At 49.3% G+C, this 15,492-nt stretch overlaps 1 protein-coding gene across 1 annotated transcript; it reads right to left on the reverse strand.

Annotated features, from left to right (window-relative positions):
• Window positions 1-1,597: 1,597 nt before the first annotated feature.
• On the reverse strand, window positions 1,598-8,252 carry UCP2 (uncoupling protein 2). Its single transcript, XM_061149996.1, has 8 exons — window positions 8,095-8,252; window positions 7,137-7,293; window positions 4,548-4,770; window positions 4,177-4,387; window positions 3,039-3,233; window positions 2,856-2,957; window positions 2,349-2,529; window positions 1,598-2,027 (listed from the first exon to the last, which is right to left on the reverse strand). The coding sequence occupies exons 3-8, from the start codon at window positions 4,671-4,673 to the stop codon at window positions 1,913-1,915; spliced, it is 930 nt and encodes a 309-aa protein (XP_061005979.1). The 5' UTR covers window positions 4,674-4,770; window positions 7,137-7,293; window positions 8,095-8,252; the 3' UTR covers window positions 1,598-1,912.
• Between the last annotated feature and the right edge of the window lie 7,240 nt (window positions 8,253-15,492).

Consider the following 15,492-nt stretch of genomic DNA (forward strand, 5'->3'; position numbering starts at 1 on the left):
CCTCTAGGCCAGCAGCAAGGCCTGCTCCTAACCTCTTCCTCATGGTGAGATTCTCAGGGAAGCCTGGTTTCAGGCCTGATGAGGGCCATTTATGAGATTGTTATTAGGTCAGTGTGGTCTTTAGTGCTACTGTGTCTGGTATTTTACAGGCAGTGAGGGAGGAGTTACTGAGGCCTACTGGTATGCTGTTCCGTGTTCCTACCACCTTTCCCAGCTCCTGTCTCAGGATCATTCCTAGAACAATGAAGTCTGGTGCTCTCATGCCCAAGCCAGTGTCTGAAACACAAGACTGGTCAATGAGCCAGCTGACAATCACGCCTGGGGCAACAAACTGCCCGTTTCCTCTGGTGCAAAACAGTGAATAGCCTGTCTCACAGGATTAACGTGAGAATTAGGGTGCATTAGGCACACTGACTGGATTCCGTTTAGGCTGACCCCTTGCCACCCTGGCTTGATTCATGACACCCAACCTTGTCCCTCCTGGGGACTGTGAGACCTCAGCTCAGAAGGTGAGGAATCCTGGGCCCTCTTTCCTTCTCCATGACCCTAACATGCAGGACCCCTTGCCCGAGCACTGAAGGGCCCAGCCTCCAACTCTGACTGGTGGGGAAGGCCTGGTAGCACCAGCTGACTGAAGCAGGAAGGTCATGTTCTCTGGGCCTGGCTCCACAGCCGCCTAACAGGACTCCTGAAGGACCCCAGCACTGACTCCCGGGGGAAGGGGGAGGGAGGAATCTGGTTCGTAGACTGAGTTCAGCTGCAGATCTCCTATGTATCCTTGCCTGCATGACCTGTCCCAGCCTTCAGGTTCTTCAGACATCTATAAAACGGGCCTGGATGGCTTAATTCCAAGGCTCAGGTGTGCATGAGATGCCTTGAGATTCTGGAACCTCAGAGTCCCCAAACCCTTGAAATAGCAATAGCTCTGCCCATCTGTTTTCCTGACTAAGGCCAGGTAGCAGGAAGAGGGGCAGGGAGGCTGACACCCCTGCTTGTCACCACCTCCCTGCCTGGAATCTCTAGCCTGGGGTGAGGGTGAAACTCTAAATGGAAAGACTCCTCAGGCTGAGGCTGGATGTCTGCTCTGCAGCCTGCTGTAGCCCATGCTGCCTCCTAAGGGTGTGACTGTGGAGGATGGACTTGCTCTCACTAGGCCTGGGACTTGGGGCAGGTGGGTTTCCCATTTATAAAGTAGAATAAAATAAGTGACAGCATCCAAGATCCCCAAGCTCCTCTAACTCTTCCTGCACAGGAGATGCAGGGCAAACAGGAACACTCATTCTGCAGAATAACAGGCCCAGGGCCTGCTGGGGGGTTGGAGGCAGGTGCTGGAGTACCAGGAGCTGGTGAGTGAAAGCTCAAGTGGTCTGGCAAGAGAGCCAGGCAACTGTGGGCTCCAGGCCACTCCTTCACTTCCCATCTCAGCCCTGGCCTGGTCTGGAGACAGAGGTGGACCAGATGGCCTTCACCTAGAGTGGACTGCTGGAGGAAGATGGGCCCACCCCCCTTTCCAAGTCAGGTGGCTCCTCCCCTGCCCACCAGCTGCCAAAAGGGTCCACTAGACCAAGATCTGTGGTGATAGAGAGAAAGGAGACGCCAAGGTTGAGCTTGTTTTATGGGTGACGTGCTAGTTGGGCTTGGGGGCAGGAAGCAGGATGAAGAGTCAGGCTGAGGGCTTTCTAGGGGACTGGGGGCTTGAGATCCTGGCTGGTGCCAGGCTTTCCACAGTGTCAGCTGGGGTCAACTCCACCTGGACTGTGAGAGGCTACAGGGGAGCTGAGGGGTGAGAACATGGGGAGGGGGAAGGGAGCAGAAGAGAGGGATGGACAAAGGGAAGGGGAGAAGGGGAGGAAGAAAAAGGAAGCAGGGCCAGGCTGCAGCCGGAGCCAATGCTGATCAGGTCAGCAGCTGCTCAGAAGGGAGCCTCCCGGGAAGCACGGGCAGCCATGAGGGCCCGTTTCAGCTGCTCGTAGGTGACAAACATCACCACGTTCCAGGATCCCAAACGGAGAAAGGAGGGCATGAACCTAGAGGGGGAGAAAATACAGGTCATCTCTAGTTCGCCCTGGCATCCTGACAGATGCTCTGTCTCCCAGGAAGTCGGGATGACCCAACAAATGGAGCTGTGGGCTGTGGGCAACAGTCCCCTCGGAGTCTCCATTTTAACACCCATAAAACGGGCATGATAGCAGCTCCAGGAGGGAGGAGTTAAGAGCATGAGAATGCCAGGACCAGGATCAGAAACTGCTGACATGTGGTTGCCACTCAGTCCCAGTGGTTCTCTCATTTGTGCGACAGGTACGGGGGGCAGGAGGCCTGGACCTGGGAGGGGCAGGTCAGAGGCTCACCCTTTGTAGAAGGCTCGGGGCCCCTCCTTCTGGAGCATAGTGAGGGCGCAGTGGCCAGCGCTGCTGTACTGGCCCAGGGCAGAGTTCATGTATCTCGTCTTGACCACGTCGACAGGGGAGGCGATGACGGTGGTGCAGAAGCCCGCCCCGAAGGCAGAAGTAAAGTGGCAAGGAAGGTCGTCTGCCAAGAAGGAGTAGGAGGCATCAGGACTCCTCCCCCGATAATTCCAGAAGGAGATGATTGAAGTAACTACGGTCTCGTGGTTTTAGACCCAGAGACTCCAGTGGGAACCTCTCCCAGTGCCTCTGAGAGTCGTTTTGCCCATGTAGCCTCAGGGCCTCAAGGTGCACGGTGGCAACTTCACCCCAGCTGGTGGCAATTCAGTGAGAGAAACTCACTGCATAAGCAAAGGGGAAATAGGATGAAGGATGTGGTCTCCAGGCAGATCCACACTGGCTCCTGGTTTGGGGGAAGGGTGAGACCCAGCATCATCTCCCCTAATTCACCTGTCATTAGGTGGGCCTTCAGGAGAGTGTCCTTGATGAGGTCGTAGGTCACCAGCTCAGCACAGTTGACAATGGCATTGCGAGCGACATTGGGAGATGTCCCTACAGGAGGAAAGGGTGTCTATGTGAGACCAGGGAGTAGGGGAAGAGGAAGACGGGGAAGAGAAAACAGCTGGTACACACCTTTCCAGAGTCCCCGAAACCCCTCCTCTCGGGCAATGGTTTTGTAGGCCTCAACAGTGCTCTGGTACCTCCGGCCAGCTCCAGCCCGGGCCTGCGCTTGGAACCGGACCTTCACCACATCCGTTGGCTGGGCCACGGCCACGGCCAAAGCACCGGTGGTGCTGCCTGCCAGGAGGCGGCTCCCGATGCCGGCATCTGTCGGAAAGCCATGGGGGTCAGTGGCCAGCTGGGCTTCCACTAGTGTCCACCTCTCCTCACCAGAACCACACCACTGAAATCTGTCTTCACTGTCCCCTGTTAACAAGACCCAGACCAGCTCTGCTCTAAGAACATCTTGCATCATACAGTGTCTATTATGTACTGTGGGCACTGGGACAGAGCAAGGAACAGGACAAAATGAGGTTTACTGCTATTTTCTTTCATAAAGCCTTTCTATTCACTTCATTTCACTCACTAAATGGCCCTGAGAAATCAGAAACTTTTATTTTTTGGGCTGCGTTGCATAGCTTGTACGATCTTAGTTCCCCGACTAGGGACTGAACCCAGGCCCCAGCAGTGAAAGCCCTAACCAATGGACCACCAGGGAATTCCTGAGAATCATTTCCATTTGACAAACATGAAAGGCTTTCTCAGACTGGGATTCACAGGACTTGGGTTCTCATCCCTCATCTACTTCTCCCTGACATGTGATCTTGGGAAAAGGAAACCTTTCGATCTGGGTTCTCAGTTTCCCCAAGTGTAAAATGGAGGGTGGACATGGTATGCTGAGAAGGTGAAATGGAAGAGCACTGGCCTTGAAAGCAAAGTCCTGGGAGTTTTCTGGCTCTTCATTGTGAGCCCTTGGCCGAGTCCCCTCCCCCACCTCAGGTACGCCTCGGCCTCTCCAGCTGGAACACAGGGATGATACCACCTGCTCCCGAAGTGGTTGTGAAAACCGGGACGAGCTGATGCCCTGCTCAGAGCCTGACTCAGCCCAGGAATCATCAGAATAATCAGGGACAAGTCTAGTTCTCAGTTCCTCTGATCTGAAATTCTCCCTAGAGGTCTTGGGGCCTAAAGGAACTGTGCGGCTGGAAGAACTAGGATCGACCATCACTGAGAACAGGCCAAAAGGCCTATGGCCCAGCTCCACACTCACGCTCAGAGCCCTTGGTGTAGAACTGCTTGACGGAGTCGTAGAGGCCGATGCGGACGGAGGCGAAGCTCATCTGGCGCTGCAGGCCGGCGACCAGCCCGCTGTAGAGGCTGCGGGGGCCCTCCGTGCGCACCATGGTCAGGATGGTGCCCAGCACCCCGCGGTACTGGGCACTGGTCGCAGCCTGCATTGGCCCCTGCCTTTCTCCTTGGATCTGCAAGGCCAAGGCAGGTGGTTGCCCTCCCCATCTCCTGCCATCTCTGTTCTCTAAAATTTACAGTCCCCAAAACCCCACAAACTGGCCCTTGAGGAGTCTGTGCCTTGGGGAGGGAGCAGACTAGCCACCCTCAGAAATGCAGGCCTCATCTGCTCACCTGTAGCCGGACTTTAGCAGTATCCAGGGGAAAGGTGATGAGGTCAGCAATGCAGGCAGCTGTGCCTGCCCCCAGGAACTTCACAGTGGCTGTAGGGGGCACATCTGTGGCCTTGAACCCAACCATAATGATGATTCCTGCAACCTCCCAGGAGATGAACAAAAACTGGAGAAGGGGCACCTTCTGTCAGCAACAAGACGAGACAGAGGAACTCTGCCGGAGGCTAAGCCAAGGAGAGATAAGGTCCATCAGTAGCTGAACTTCCAGACCTTCTCTTCTTACTATCCTGCCCCTACCTTCTCTGATTGCATCACCCCCCTAAGCAAGGGCTCAGAGCTGCCCCTCGAGGGCAAATAGGAGTGAGCTCCACAGGTACTCAAACAGGGGCTGGAGAAGTAATTCCTGCCTGAGAAGTCTTCTCCTTCACCACGTGGAGTATCTGGATCACAGCTGTCCTAGTACTGCCTCGCAAACAGGCACTGGCCTAGCCCTTTGTCTGCTGGCTACAGAGATGTCACTGATGCCCACCCATGTTCCTGATTCTGCAGCTCTGTCTAGAGGGCAGGGAGATGAGGGGAAAGGTTTCAGCCAGACTAAGACCTGATAGGTACAAACCCACAGGCGTTATGCCCTGGATGTCTTAAGCAGAAGAGTCTGGAATTGTCTAAATCTAGAAGAAAAGGAGTGAACAAGACCTATTCAGCCCCTTCAATTCGGTCTCACTCTTCCCCACCAGCCCACACACAGCTTGGGCTCTCTAGAGTCACTCTTTCAATGAGTTCGCTTTGCCCAGCGCTGGTTCACTGAGACAATATCTACCCTAGAGGGAGGCTTATTGTCTGGCACTGGGGGTGGGCAGGTGTTTCAAGCTGCATTTAGGGCTTGCAGAAACATTCTCAAAATTCAAAGGAGGGAACATCCACCTCCACTGTGAGAGAAGAAATGGTGGGTAGTCAGAAAAGACTTAGGAAAAGTAACATTTAGCTGGGCCTTGAAGGATACTGTGCAGTTTTTAGGGCTAAGAGTATCTTCCTCCCTCCCCCAGTCTACTGTGTAACACAGGGAAAACTATTCCCTCTCTGGCCAGTTTCCTCTCCTCCTATAATACGGGGGAGCCATGTCTTCATGAGAGGTGGGGATGGGGAAGTAGTGTAGGTCAGAGCTATAAAGAATGACAAAGGAAACCAAAACCTCCATTTTGTTCTCAGAACTAGAACAACACCCTCCTCCCCTGCCTTGGGAGGAAGTGAGCCCAGCACCCCAATGGGGGAGGGTGACCTGCTTTTCTCCCCTGAGTTTATTTTGACCAGGAGTGGCTACTCTGAGCCCCACCTAATTGGCTATCCCTGTTGCTGGGGCTGCGAGGAAAGAGCTGGCCAACAGAGGAATGATGTGACAGTAGTGAACACACAGACCGATGGAAGCAAAATGTTCACCAGGCTTCTTCCTCCTGGGCCTCTCATCTCAGGTGGCTGGGCAAACGGGAAATCTAAAGGCTACTCACCACTTGGTTGCTGGCCTTATTCATGTTTCCCTGGCCCACACGAGGCTCAGTGAAGGCTGCACTCAGGCAGTGGAAGGGGTTGATGAAGGTGTTCCCGAACCCCCAGAGTCCCTGCCCTGACATTCTCATCCCCCAGGAAGTGCTCCACACCTTTCCTCACCCCTATGGCACATTCTATTAGCTCACTTACTTCTCAGAGCAGCCCTGTGAGGGAACTTAGTAAGAGTCCTGTCTGCAGGCTCCAAAGCCTATACAGTTTGCTTTACACTGGAGCCCAGGTCATTTCTTTCCTGTTTTCTCAGCCCCAGGGACAGGCAGGACCTTTCATGAGGAAGTCCAACATCCCAGTTCTCTTGTGACAATATGACAGTTCTGAGAAGGTTCAGGCAAAAAAGGGCATCCATTCTGGGCATCGGAGACATGATAACAACATGAGTCAACCATTTCCTGACCTTGATCTAGGTTGCAATGTGTTGTGAGGGTCAGAGAAATATAAAACCCAGCCCATCTTGGAGACAAGTGCAAAGGCTAAGTTGCCATTTTGAATATTGCCTTGGATTTGCCCTAAGTCAGGTCCTTCAGAGACATAGGTATGGGAAGCAAAGGTCCCTGTGCTAAAGACCCTACTAAGAAGATTAAATTAAACTAAGGCCTAACGGGAAAGAATTAATCATATATTACTCACCAGCAAATAACCACTTTCACCTGATTATCACAGTCTTAGGGACAGACCAAAACATACATCTGATTCCTAATCGAAATCTCAAGGGTAGTCAAAAGCTTGAGTCAACAATATGTATTTAGAACACTAGGTTCTCCTCTGTTGCTGATTTCCTGGAGCTAATCACTGTTCCACTGGGGCCTCACTGTCCTCCTCTGTAACATGGGGATTATACTCCTTGGCTTGTCAGGGTCAGTTTAAGGGCCAGAAGAAGACTAAGGATGTAGGAAAGTGCTTTGTGAGCTCTAAGAGTGACTTTACTGGGATGGTGGTGCTAGTTATTTTTGTTAATATCCTGCTGACCCTGCCCCCAGACCACAGGGCTGAGGCAGTAGAAGACTCCTCCCTTAGACTGGACTCTTACCCGGCTTTGTTGGGTCCCACGCTGAGGCCTTCAAGGTCAAGCTTCTCTAAAGATGTCCCTTTCTTCAAAGCTGCCAGTGGCTATCATGGCCTGATCCCTTTGGTTTTCCATAGAAAATGGTTGGTAGACGAAATACCTAATGGTCATACTATGTGTCCTGTAGAGCAAAGGAGGTGAGTTTAGAAAGGGAAATGGGCCTTAAAAGGACTACAAACCCAGTAAAAGGAAAAGGCCATCTGCCCAAGGCACCTTAGCGTATTCAGTCCTTGCCTGGGGGATGTGAGGGCAGGGAACAGGGTCCATTTCCCACAGGGCAGCTGCGGACTAATTAAGTCCATACAGTGGAGAAGAGGTACAGACACATGGGAGGAAGGGATGAACCCAGAAGTCCTCCCTCCCCGGTCTGACCTAGTAGTATCACACATTGCTCTTTCAGATTTCTGCTTTAGTGTAATTCAGTACTCTGGGGAAGCATCCCACAACACAGCAGACTTTGGTGAGTGGAAGTGCTGGAAGTGAGGTGGGGAGGGGGCATCAGGGTGGTTCAGAGACTAGGGCCCAGAGCAGGGCTTGAGGAGGTTAGAGAGGTTGGAATGGGCCCAGCGGAGGCCAAATCAAGCAGCTCAAAGCTCCTACCAGCAGAAAGAGCTCTAGGAAGGCCTGTAGCCGCCTGGAATGGGAGAGGTCCTTCTGATCATCGCTGAAGGCCCCCTACCCTGGCAGAGGAGAGGGCTTATATTACAGCCTTTTGAGCGCTAGAGGTAAAGAACAAAGGCAAGACAGGAAAAGAGTGAAAGAAAAGAGATTAAAAAAAAAAAAAAAGACAAAACGGTAAAATACAAAATAGGGTGGGAGGCGAGGAGGGAAATTAAAGGTGGCGCGTGGGTCCCCTCGGCCGGAGTGGCGGGAGGGCAGGTGTTGCGGGTGCAGGACTGGGGCGGGCCGGGGCCGGGCTCACCGGGCCGCAAGGAGAACAAGCGGGTACAGGCAGTTCTGTCGGTCGGCGGGCGGAGGGCGCGTCCACGAAGCGCAGACAGAACTCGATCCGAAGGCGCGGCCGGCCGGCGAGGCTTGCGGAGAGGTAGGAGGAGGGTGCCCTGAGCCTTAGATCTCGGGGCGGAGCCTGCTGGGCGGGGGCGGAGCCTGCTGGGGCGGGGGCGGGGCCTGCGGGCTCCGAGGACTGGGCGGCGACCCTTTAGCAGCAGAGACCGCCACGCCCAAGGTCGTCTTCGCGCCTTCTTTCACTCCCATTTCCGGGCTTCGGTCCCCGCGTCAGCCCTTTTGTACCCCATAGGGGTACCCCTCGCCCCTCCAACCTCATTGTGAGGATGGCAAGACTGACGCGCGGGAAGAAGCAGAGGGCTGCCCAGGGTCATACACGCCTCTGGCCCCTAGCCGCGGCTCTTTCTAACAACGCCCAAAGGCTCGGGTAGAAGAAGAGCACTCCGTGCTTTCACAGGCCCAGTTCGCTACCCGCAACTCGGCCACCCGTGTTTCCGCCAACCGCTCGCTCTCCCCAGGCGCCAGCGCGGGCTCTCTGGGGCGGGGCCTCCCGACAGGCCTCGCAGCAGCAGGTGGCCTGTCACCGCCCACGGCCGTTGGGCGCAGCTGCGTTTCCTGCCGCCTGAGGGCTCTATCCTGGGTTCCCGGGGGACTGCTGGACGGGGCGGGGGTACCGACCGTGGCGCTCCCGCCCCCACTTACAGACGAGCCAACGGGCTGGCGCCCCTCGAGTGAAAAGCCGGAGTGAGAAGGCCGAACTGGGCTTGGATGTGCTGCGTGTTTAGGCCCCAGCATGAGAAAGGGATGGTAGGCGAGGAACCTGGCCCCTCAGGTGGCTGGTGGTCTTTTGGGGGTGAGACATGTAAACAACCGGTAATTGTGTCTTGTGGCCGGACAAACACGTGCACATGGAGTGTAGAAGGACTCTATGTTCGCCCTTGGACTCTTGTGTCCCTACTTTTGTGTACCTTCTGTCCCCCACTGCCTCTTTTCAGCCTTGTAGGCTGTCTGGGACTGTTGTGAGAAATTGTGGACATTGCCTGCCATCCTAGTAAACAAAGTTGCCCACCGTCTCAGTTCTGTAATGCTCTGGCTATTAGCCACTGTAACCACCCAACCACAGTGAGCCCTGAGAGGAATTCAGGATGGAGGAAAACAGGAAGCATTCTGTGCTTTGGGTACTACTGGCCTTCCATAGTTAAGATCCATACCTAAGGAATAATTTAATTGAATCCAGAATATTACATTTTCCTGTATACAGAAAACCACTAAAATCATTGATTTGAGATGTCTGTTCTTTATGATTGACTAATTTTTTGATGTTCAACTACATTTTTTTTCCAGGAAAATATTTATCTTGGCTTTTCTCTTAACCTCTTTCAAATATGTCCTCAAAGGTATCTGAGAGGCCCTCTCGTGGGCTACCTCCTTCAATAACATTCCTGGGTAAAGTTTAACTGGTTACTTTCAGGTGTGTGTTTTTCTTCAATTGCAGCTGTTTGGCCTGCTGTTGAAAGTACCCTTGGAAAGTGTAATGGGAGGATCTGGGAAGATGAACATTTAGTGTGTGCAGTTACTATGTTCGGGTTCCTTGTGGATACTTCTGTATAACCCTGTGAGGCTGGTATTAACCTCTGATCTACAAATGAGTGCCTGAGAGGTTAAATCATCTGCCTGATGTCACACTTTCCTAAGTCCAGTACTTGTGCTCAGTTGACTCATTGCCAGCCCATGGACTGTAGCTCACCAGGCTCCTCCATGGGATTTTCCCATGCAAAAATACTGGATTGGGTTGCCATTTCCTCCTTCAGGGGATCTTTCTGACCCAGGGGTCGAACCCATATCTCCTGCATTGCAGGTGGATTCATTGCCATCTGAGCCACCAGGGAAGCCCTGGCAGATTAATTTACCACTGAGCCACACGGGTCACAATGTTAGGAAATGGTGAACCATGGTTTAAGCCCAACTCAATCGGCTCCATTCGGGTATTTTCCATAAGCAGAGGGAATTGTCAGCCAGGAGACTATAGCTGGAAGGGGACTGGATAATTATAGCAGGAAAGAAAAAGCACAGTGAGCACATGTTCCTGGAGGAAACTGAAATCAAGCCAAAAATTTGTTTCTGGCACTGGAGTCTCCCATCCACTGCTGGCCTAGGTTTTGTACATCAGCTTCTGTCTTTGGCTGTGATGAACAAATTCCCAGGATGCTCCGCAAATTTTGGGGGAGACTACTGAACTGGTTGGTGATCTTTGAGGAGACATGAAAAATAGAGTAGAACCAAAAGCCTGGAAATAAAAGTGTTACCCTGATTGCCAGAATAGGGAAGAGCCTGTATTTCAGAGGCTCCATACCTGTGAGATATTTGTTCATCCCTAGCAAAATTCAAGGGACTGTTAGAAGGATGATATGTGGGCATTTAAAAAGGGAAGTAGGTATCACCAGGATTCAATATGGATTAAGAAGTCCTGTTAAATTCTTTTTTCCTTGGAATGGGCTAAGCAGATGAGAACAATGCTACAGACACTGTACCTCTGGACTTTTAGCAAGCAACTTATCCAAGTCATAAGATAGATGTCTTATGGAGAAAGAAGAACGTATAGTATTAACTGTAAAAAATGAGCAACCTAAAAGTTGAGAATGATGTTTACTTGGGGCATTAATGAGGATGTAAGCCAGGGATACAGCCTCTCAGATACCTCTGAGGAACAGGTTGTGCTCAGTGCTCAGTCATGTCCAGCTCTTTGTGACCCCATGGACTGTAGCATGCCAGGCTCCTCTGTCCATGCAATTTTCCAGGCAGGAATACTGGAGTGGGTAGCCATTTCCTTCTCCAGGGGATCTTCCCCACCCAGAGATTGAACCCCAGTCTCTTGTGTCTCCTGCATTGGCAGGCAGATTCTTTACCACTGTGCCACCTGGGTATACAGGAGTTCTTGCAAAAATAACAACAACAACAAAACAAACCCATGTAGTTGAACAACAAAAGATTGCAGCTAATTAAAGAAAAAACAGACATCTCAAGTTAATGACTTTAGCACTATGTATGGGAAGATGTAGCAGTCTGGACGTAATGAAATTATTCTTTTGATATGCACCTTAACTATCTAGGGATAGTATCCTGTTTTTCACTATCCTGAATCCCCTCAGGGTGCACTGTGGTGGGTGGCTTGATGGTCTCAACATACTCTGTTTACTCCTCTGGCAGATGTTCTTTGTCCACAATGGGTACAGTTCAGTTCAGTTCAGTTGCTCAGTAGTGTCCAACTCATTTCGACCTGATGGACTGCAGCACACCAGGCCTCCCTATCCATCACCAATTCCCGGAGTTTACTCAAACTCATGTCCATTGAGGTGGTGATGCCATCAAACCATCTCATCCTCTACCGTCCCCTTCTCCTCCCGCCTTCAATCATTCCCAGCATCAGGGTCTTTTCCAATGAGTCAGTTCTTTGCATCAGGTGGCCAAAGTTTCAGCTTCAACACCAGTCCTTCCAATGAATATTCAGGATTGATTTCCTTTAGGATGAACTGGTTTGATCTCCTTGTTGTCCAAGGGACTCTCAAGAGTCTTCTCCAACACCACAGTTCAAAAGCATCAATTCTTCTACGCTCAGCTTTCTTTCAAGTTCAACTGTCACACCCATATATGACTACTGGAAAAACCACAGCCTTGACTAGACAGGCCTTTGTTGGCAAAGTAATGTCTCTGCTTTTTAATATGCTGTCTAGGTTGGTCATAACTTTTCTTCCAAGGATTAAGTGTCTTTGAACTTCATGGCTGCAGTCACCATCTGCAGTGATTTCTGAGTGCAAAAATATAAATAAAATCTCTCACTGTTACCACTGTTTCCCCATCTATTTGCAATGAAGTGATAGGACCAGATGCCATGATATTTGTTTTTTGAATGTTGAGGTTTAAGCCTCCTTTTTCACTCTCCTTTTTCACTTTCATCAAGAGGCTTTCTGCCATAAGGGTGGTGTCATCTGCATATCTGAGGTTATTGATATTTCTCCCAGCAATCTTGATTCCAGCTTGTGCTTCACCCAGCCCAGCATTTCTCATGATGTACTCTGCATATAAGTGAAATAAGCAGGGTGACAATATGCAGCCTTGACATACTCCTTTCCCTATTTGAAACCAGTCTGTTATTCCTTGCCCAGTTCCAACTATTGCTTCTTGACCTCATACACATTTCTCAAGGGGCAGGTCAGGTGGTCTGGTATTCCCATCTCTTCAGTCTGTGGTGATCCACACAGTCAAAGGCTTTGGCATAGTCAATAAAGCAGAAATAGATGTTTTTCTAGAACTCTCTTTTTTGATACTCCAACAGATGTCGGCAATTTGATCTCTGGTTCCTTTTCTAAAACCAGCTTGAACATCTGGAAGTTCATGGTTCACGAACTGTTGAAGCCTGGCTTGGAGAATTTTGAGCATTTCTTTACTAGCATGTGAGATGAGTGCAATTGTGTGGTAGTTTGAGCATTCTTTGGCATTGCCTTTCTTTGGGATTGGAATGAAAACTGACCTTTTCCAGTCCTGTGGCCACTGCTGAGTTTTCCAAATTTGCTGACATATTGAGTGCAGCACTTTCACAGCATCATCTTTTAGGATGTACAATGAGTACAGATAAGTGCATTTTACAAACCTGTTGCACATATAGTTTATTGAAAAAATATATATATCCCAGTTTATTTGTAAACATGTTGTATATGTGTGTCTTACTGTTTGCAACCCTATGGATTGTAGCCCACCAGGTTCCTCTGTCCATAAAATGGAGTAGGTTGCCATTTCCTTTTCCAGGGGAATCTTCCCAACCAAGGGATCGAACCCTCATTTCTTTTGCATCTCCTGCATTGGTAGGCTGATTCTTTACCGATAGTGCCACCTGGAAAGCCACATGTTATATGTGCCAGTAATCAATTTGACACAGTTTATAGTGTTAATATCATGCTGGAAAGCAATCCACTGTACTTATAGTTTTGGAAATTTAAAGTTTTAAAAACAAATTGAAACACTGAAAATGAGAAAAAAGCAAGAATGACAGAGAAAGCTGAAAACATTAGGTAATGAAAACCAACATGAGAAAAAAAGATCTCAAATGTCTCTGGTATTTTTTTGCCAAGAATATTGTTAGCCATATTAACTCCGCTCCCCAAACAAATACAAAGTTATCTGATTGCATTTTTAAAAAAATAAATCAAGGAAATTTGATGATCATACTTTAAAAAAATGATATAAAAGCTGAATTTCTTTGAAAACATTTAAGAGATGAAATTGATCAATACATTTAAAAAATGTCCTTTTAAAAAATTGTCATTTTTTAAAATAATTTTTTTGATTATTTAAAAAGCTAATTTTATTTATTTATTTGGTTGTGTTGGGTCCTTGTTGCTGTGCAGGCTTTCTCTCATTGTGGAGAGCGGGGGCTACTCTCTAGCTGCAATGCAGGGGATTCTCCTTGCAGTGACTTCTCTTGTTGCAGGGTACAGGTTCTAGAACATTTGGGTTTCCGTAGTTGCAGCACACAGGCTCAGTAGTTGTGGTGCAGTGACTTAGTGGTCCCACAGTATGTGAGAGCCTCCCAGACCAGGGATTGAACACGTGTCTGCAAGATGGGCACAGTAAAGGACAGAAATGGTATGGACCTAACAGAAGCAGAAAATATTCAGAAGAAGTGGCAAGAATACACAGAAGAACTGTACAGAAAAGATCTTCATGACCCAGATAATCACGATGGCGTGATCACTCATCTAGAGCCAGACATTCTGGAATGCGAAGTCAAGTGGGCCTTAGGAAGCATCACTACGAACAAAGCTAGTGGAGGTGATGGAATTCTAGTTGAGCTATTTCAAATCCTAAAAGGTGATGCTGTGAAAATGCTGCACTCAATATCCCAGCAATCTTGGAAAACTCAGCGGTGGCCACAGGACTGGAAAAGGTCAGTTTTCATTCCAATCCCAAAGAAAGGCAATGCCAAAGAATGCTCAAACTACCACACAATTGCACTCATCTCACATGCTAGTAAAGAAATGCTCAAAATTCTCCAAGCCAGGCTTCAACAATACATGAACCATGAACTTCCAGATGTTCAAGCTGGTTTTAGAAAAGGCAGAGGAACCAAGGATCAAATTGCCAACATCCGCTGGATCATCAAAAAAGCAAGAGAGTTCTAGAAAAACATCTACTTCTGCCTTATTGACTGTGCCAAAGCCTTTGACTGTGTGAATCACAACAAACTGTGGAAAATTCTGAATGAGGTGGGAATACCAGACCACCTGACGTGCCTCTTCAGAAATCTGTATTCAGGTCAAGACATAACAGTTAGAACTGGACATGGAATAACAGACTGGTTCCAAATAGGGAAAGGAGTATGTCAAGGCTATATATTACCACCTTGCTTATTTAACTTACATGCAGAGTACATCATGTGAAATGCTGGGTTGGATGAAGCACAGTGGGAATCAAGATTGCCAGGAGAAATATCAGTAACCTCAGATATGTAGATGACACCACCCTTATGGCAGAAAGTGAAGAAGAATAAAGAGCCTTTTGATGAAAGGGAAAGAGGAGAGTGAAAAAGTTGGCTTAAAGCTCGACATTCAGAAAACCAAGATCATGGCATCTGGTCCCATCACTTCATGGCAAATAGATGGAGAAACAATGGAAACAGTATTTTTTGGGCCCCAAAGTCACTGCAGATAGTGACTACAGCCATGAAATTAAAAGACTTGATCCTTGGAAGAAAAGCTATGACCAACCTAGACAGCATATTAAAAAGCAGATACATGACTTTGCCAACAAAGGTCTGTCTAGTCAAAACTTTCGTTTTTCCAGGAGTCATGTATGGATGTAAGAGTTGGACTGTAAAGAAAGCTGAGCGCCAAAGAATTCTGTGGTGTTGGAGAAGACTCTTGAGAGTCCCTTGGACAGCAAGGAGATCAAACCAGTTCATCCTAAAGGAAATCAATCCTGAATATTCACTGGAAGGACTGATGCTGAAGCTGAAACACCAATGCCTTTTTTGACCACTTGATGTGAAGAACTGACTCATTTGAAAAGACCCTGATGCTGGGAAAGATTGAAGGCGGGAGGAGAAGGGGACGACAGCAGGGGAGATGGTTCACTGACTCAATGGACATGCGTTTGAGTAAGCTCTGGGAGTTGGTAATAATAGTCAGGGAGGCCTGGCATGCTGTAGTCCATGGGGTGGCAAAGAGTCAGACACAACTGAGCGACTGAACTGACCTGAACTGAACTGAACTCCTGCATTGGCAGGCAGATTTTTAAACATGGAACCACTCGGGAAGCCCCAGTTTAATATCTAGATTGCCTAAAATAAGGTCTTCATAGT

The sequence above is a fragment of the Dama dama genome, chromosome 1, assembly GCF_033118175.1.
Source record: "Dama dama isolate Ldn47 chromosome 1, ASM3311817v1, whole genome shotgun sequence".
NCBI lineage: Eukaryota > Metazoa > Chordata > Mammalia > Artiodactyla > Cervidae > Dama > Dama dama.

What these genes read in the sequence shown, in the direction of transcription:
- UCP2 (XM_061149996.1), bottom strand. Translation starts at nt 4,673, where the DNA reads ATGGTTGGGTTCAAGGCCACAGATGTGCCCCCTACAGCCACTGTGAAG. An exon ending in CTGCTAAAGTCCGGCTACAG is followed by an intron (nt 4,388 to 4,547) that starts GTGAGCAGATGA and finishes TTGGCCTTGCAG; the next exon opens with ATCCAAGGAGAAAGGCAGGG. An exon ending in CCCCGAGCCTTCTACAAAGG is followed by an intron (nt 2,028 to 2,348) that starts GTGAGCCTCTGA and finishes CTCCCCCTCTAG; the next exon opens with GTTCATGCCCTCCTTTCTCC.